The 5,593-nt window shown below is 33.2% G+C and overlaps 1 protein-coding gene across 1 annotated transcript; it reads right to left on the reverse strand.

Moving 5' to 3' along the window:
- Positions 1-2,639: 2,639 nt before the first annotated feature.
- LOC100722071 (olfactory receptor 5W2-like) lies at positions 2,640-3,572 on the reverse strand. Its single transcript, XM_003467888.2, has one exon. The coding sequence runs from the start codon at positions 3,570-3,572 to the stop codon at positions 2,640-2,642; it is 933 nt and encodes a 310-aa protein (XP_003467936.2).
- Positions 3,573-5,593: the final 2,021 nt, after the last annotated feature.

The raw sequence follows: 5,593 nt of genomic DNA on the forward strand, positions 1-5,593 counted from the left end.
ACTAAAAAAAAACAGTAAGAAATCACCTGTTAATAGATTACATATTATCATCTTAGAAATAGTTGCTCAAATCACAGTATCAAAGATTACAAAGTGTACATTCAAACAGAGAGACTGAAAACAGCTGTGTTCAATGATCAAAAAACATTAATATAGTCAGCTATTTAACACCCCTAAACACACTTGCTGTTATATCCATTAGAGCTCTTTTATTCCCCTCTCTTTTTTACAACAAAATTTACACATTTTGGATTTCATTACTCCTTAGTTCTTATTACTTTTTTGGGGGGTAAGAGAATAAAGTCATTGTTAACTAGTTAAGAACTTCAATACTATAGTGCAATGAACAAAGAATACAAATTCATTACACTTATGGATTTTATTCTGCTAGCATAATTCATATGTGTAAGGATAGTTCATTTAGCACTAGTGTGAATATATTTCTAAATCATGTAGAGTTGATGTTTGTAAAAATAATTTCATTTGCTTTTATTTATAACAGCTCTTCATAAATTTGAAAATCAGTGAAAGTTTGGCTTTTCTATTCTCCACCTGTCTTCCCAGACAGTTGCTTAAACCTTGGTTCACTTGTATGATATCTTGTTTACCAGGTTTCCTGCCACAGGACCTGAGCAGCCCTGCTTCCACAGTGTCCTGACTGAAATGTCTGTCGCCCTGTTTCTGTGTGAGCTGCACATGCATTGCTATACTCAGTGTCTGTTCTAGGTCTTTGCAGAGCAAAAAAATATCAATATAAAAAGAAAGAATGAAAGGAAACAGATAATTCTTGTGTTTATTTATTAGGTTAAAATCTAAAATGATAAAAGTAATAGTAATAAGAAATTGCAGAAGTCCAAAATGGGCCAGGAATGGTCTGTGTTAATTGAAAATAGCTGTACTTTTCGAAACCATCTTTAGCAATCCAGTTTTCTTTGTCTTTCTTTGAAATTTTGTTAGAAATTTATTGCCTTAACCAATATAAAACAGTTTCAGATACAAATCCCATGTGCACACATAAGTGTTAAGTTGTTTATTTATGTCTGAGCCAGCCTCTCCCAAATTTTCTAAGCAGCCTCAAATGAGCTGAATTTGCTATTCTCCAGCCCCACTTCCCTGAAAACTGGGATTAGTGGTATATGAATCACTCCACTTTCTTACCTTTGGATTTAGTTCTATCTTGACTTGTTTTACTTTGAGAATTAAACTATAGTGGCAAGAAAACTGAGATGAACCTGGTATTTTCCTTCATACTGGAAGACATAATTAAAAAACAAATGTGTCTTATGTTAGCCTTCATATATATATATATATATATATATATATATATATATATAATATCTCCATGGTTTCTCAAACAGTTCATTCAGTGCTTGACTAATCAAACAACTAGAGATAGGCAGCAAAAAAAAAAATACAAAGAAATACAAAGGAGCTACACAGATGGGTGTTTAGTTTTCTCAGGAAATTATAATTTGTGACTTTGCAGATATTTTACTTTTTCACTCATAGATATTTCATAAAAGTTTTAGGTGGTGATATTTGTGCAGGTGTATGTGAGCTTTTGAGTATATTTGACACACACTGTACCCTCAGTAAATTTGTTCACCACGATCTAGTAAGCATTCAAAAATATACTATTATTCCTTCTTTTCTTTCCAAATTTATGTGCCTCAGATGTGTTGCAAGAGCTTTGGAAAACAAGGAGAAGAATAGTAACCTGCTTATTTTCTCACATAGGATATAATGAGTTAAGACATAAGGATAAATAACAAGGGGAAAAACAATTTAAGGGAAATGATTTTGGTTGGTACAGAAAACTATTTAACTAGGGAGAAGATGAAAAAGAAGGAAAGGAAAGAAGACATAGGGACCCTGACGACTGAAAGACCTAATCTACCAAGGTCATTTAAAATTTCTTTTTATGTCCTAAACCAGTGACACTACATTTATGTCATAAAATAATTGATCAATCTAATTCTGTCTACCTCATGCTTCTCTAACTGTTATCACTCCTGAGAAATATCCGTTCTTTCCCCCTTCATGAGTCTAATTAAGATTGAGGTTCATAACAATATCTAAGAAAATCTTTCTCCTCTCAATCACACTTAGTCATTTTTTCTGAATTATAGTTATGCTCTCTTTACTCCAATATTGTTTGTAACCCTATTGTGAGTTTAGTTTTAATTTTAATTGATTGCTTCACCTCCCCTTAGAATGCAAGATTCAACAATAAATAATCTATGTTTGTCATAAAATATACAGTTCCAAAAGGCTATTAGTAAACACAAAATAAAACACAATATAAAAGATTCAATAATAAATAATCTATGTTTGTCATAAAAAATACAGTGCCAAAAGGCTATTAATAAACACGAAATTGAATAATAACATGAACAAATGTAACATTTTCACAATTGAGAAAAATCTAGAAAGCTTATCGCAGGAAAGTACCACATATTAATTACCAATAATTCATGGAGCAAGACATACACCTGGAGCTCTATAACAGTTTCTTTCAGTAAAATATTCGTTCAAGCACTTATTTGAGTACTGTATGCCCAATTCATTATGCACAACACAGATTATTTTTCAAAACAACATCATTCTATCAGTGTTACATGTAGACATAAAACAATTATTTAAAACCATTTTCTATTCCTCAGTTTCTGCAGGGCTGCTTTCACATCCTTGTTCCGTAGGCTGTATATCAGAGGATTCAGCATGGGAATCACCAGGGTGTAAAACAGTGAGGTCATTTTGTCCTGGTCTAGGGAGTAGGCAGAACTGGGGCGGAAGTACATGAAGAGCATGGTTCCCTGGAAGATGGCGATTGCAGTGAGGTGGGAAGTGAAGGTGGAGAAAGCCTTGAACCGTCCCTCGGCAGAACGGATCTTTAAGACTGATAAGATGATATAGCAATAGGAGACCAGTACTCCTGAGATGGTACTCAGTTCAATGATTCCAAAAACAATGAATACAGCCAGCTCATTGGCTTGTATGTCGGAACAAGAAAGGATTAAAAGAGGAGGTAAATCACAGAAGAAATGATTGATCTCATTAGACCCACAGAAACATAAGTGGAATGCCAGTGTGGTGTGAATCAGAGCATCAGTGAGCCCCACCAGGTAAACCCCAGCCACAAGCAGGGAGCACAGCCTGCTGGACATGTGGGATGTGTACAGCAAGGGGTTGCTGATGGCCTGGTACCTGTCAAAGGCCATCACAGCCAGCAGCAGGCACTCAGCATCTGCAAAGACACAAAAAGCCAGAAACTGCAGAGCACAGCCCAAGAAAGGGATTGAGCTTTTCTCTGTCATGAAGTCTGCCAGCATCTTGGGTCCAATTGCTGTTGAATAACAGAGGTCACAGAAAGAGAGATGGCTGAGGAAGAAATACATGGGTGTGTGCAGGTGGGGATCCACTATTATTAAAGTCATCATTCCAAGGTTTGCTAAGAGATCGATGAGATAAATGAGGAGAAAAATAGTAAAAAGGGTCACTCTGACATCTGTGCTATCAGTAATTCCCAAGAAAATGAATTCATTCAAGGCAGAGCAATTTCCTCCTTCCATTCTTCTTGATCTTCTCTAACTTTAAAAAAATTAACCAGTACATTCTAATCATTCTGTGCATTGCAAAATATATTTAAGGCAGTAATCCTTTTGATTCTGTACTTGTTCATTGTGGCCCAGGACACTTTGGATGCATTTCAGAACACTAAAAACAGCAGCTCAATTCAGCACTTGAGAGATTTTGAGTGAAATATAAATATAAAACATAATATGTGTGCCCTTTTATATTTTTCTAATTTCTCTGAAATTTTGTTGCCCTTATTTCAGCTAATATATATTATATATGTAAATATATATTATATATCATAAATCATATGTATATATATCATATATGATTCATATATATATATATATATATATATATGAAATCTTATATCTTCTGAATAATATGGGTTTGCAAAATTGCATTTTTCAGTTATTAGGGATATTACATGATCTGAAATATAATTTAGTATTTGCTATATTTCTAAAAATAATCACTGACAAGAAAATTATAATTTTTGTCATCTTCAATTTTCATCATGGTTTTAAAAGATCATTTACTAGTTTTTGAAAGAATAATATCATCTATTGGTTTCTGTGAGGAGACAGTTTCTGAAAATGAGTTGGTGCAGATTAAAAAACAAGAGAGACACCATTATAGGAGCAGCAGGCCACAATCTCTATGACTGAAGCCTCGATTATAATTTTTTTGCCTGTTTATTAGCATCTTCTCTTTACACAAGCAGAAATGGCAAATGAGGGGGGTACCATGAAGATTAGTGAGAACATAGTTGCTTAACTATACCAGGGACCAAATTTGGTTAAAGCTGCCATTCTTTCAGACATATGTTGGCAATGTATCTCCTGCTGCATTTCAGACACATATTAGCAAAGCACCTCCCAGCAGCATTTTACTAAGGATAAAGTCCTGTTTTACACTATACTTTAGCAAGGCTTTTTCGAGAACTGTCCTGTGACCTAGCAGAGCTCAAAGTCCCTGGAGTTGGAAGAGGTTAGGTTAATTTATAACATTGTTTTCTCAAATCACCGACAAAAAAGCTGAATATTATTATTCCACTCTTCTGGTTCTCTAGTATTTTATAAGACACAAAATTATTTTACTGACATTTTCTGAAAAATATCTTACAGTTTGTCACAATGTTCATTGCTTCATGTAAAGGTAGTTTGAAGATGGAAAGATCATTCTTCTTATCACTCCAGCACAAAAGCTAAGATGCAAGTGGAGAAAACATTTAAACTCATATTCTTGGATTGTATCACTTTTTATGAATATATTTTTACAGCAATCAGGTATATAAAAATTGAAAAAAAGAATGAACAATTATAAGTTAGAGATATGTAGCTTGCCCTGAGTGTATGAATATTCATGAATATGTGATATATTTTCATGTGTGCATGATTCTTAATTCAATGCACATGAAAAATGCAATGAAAAATGAAATATATAGATATGTGAGATTTTTTCTTTGATTCTGTTTCTTTGTTGTATGGTATCCACAAACTTCAATTTTTCATGTTCTTATTTCTAATGTGGTATGTGTTTGTAATTTTATCTTCCAATATGTATTAATCAGGCAAGAGCAATGTCTTAAATTTATTTAAATATATAATAATTTATGTATATATTAAGAGCCATGTTAAAATGAATGAAAACATGGATATGTTCCCATACTAAAGGAAATTTAGCCCAATGAGATTTTGTGAATACTAATAAGTTCAGTAAAAGTCTTTTTGTTCTTAGGAGACATTATCAATGTCAAAAATTAGATTTCATATTGTGTTCTAGAATGCCATCTTATATAAAATCTCTAAGTTTTTCCCAATCATTGATACTTTTTCATTTCTATTTTTTCACATTGTATTTTTATTGGCAAACTACAGAACTTACCAGTGATGAGTGGTTCTTTGATAACTGAATATTCCTAGGCCAACATCATTTTGTTATAACAGAAAGCCATTGGGACTAAACTCTCAGAAGCTACACTGCTTAATCTTCACTGTTGTACAAACATGCAATT

The sequence above is a fragment of the Cavia porcellus genome, unplaced genomic scaffold (genome assembly GCF_034190915.1).
Source record: "Cavia porcellus strain 051 isolate PalLab524CR breed Dunkin Hartley unplaced genomic scaffold, mCavPor4.1 scaffold_17, whole genome shotgun sequence".
Lineage (NCBI taxonomy): Eukaryota > Metazoa > Chordata > Mammalia > Rodentia > Caviidae > Cavia > Cavia porcellus.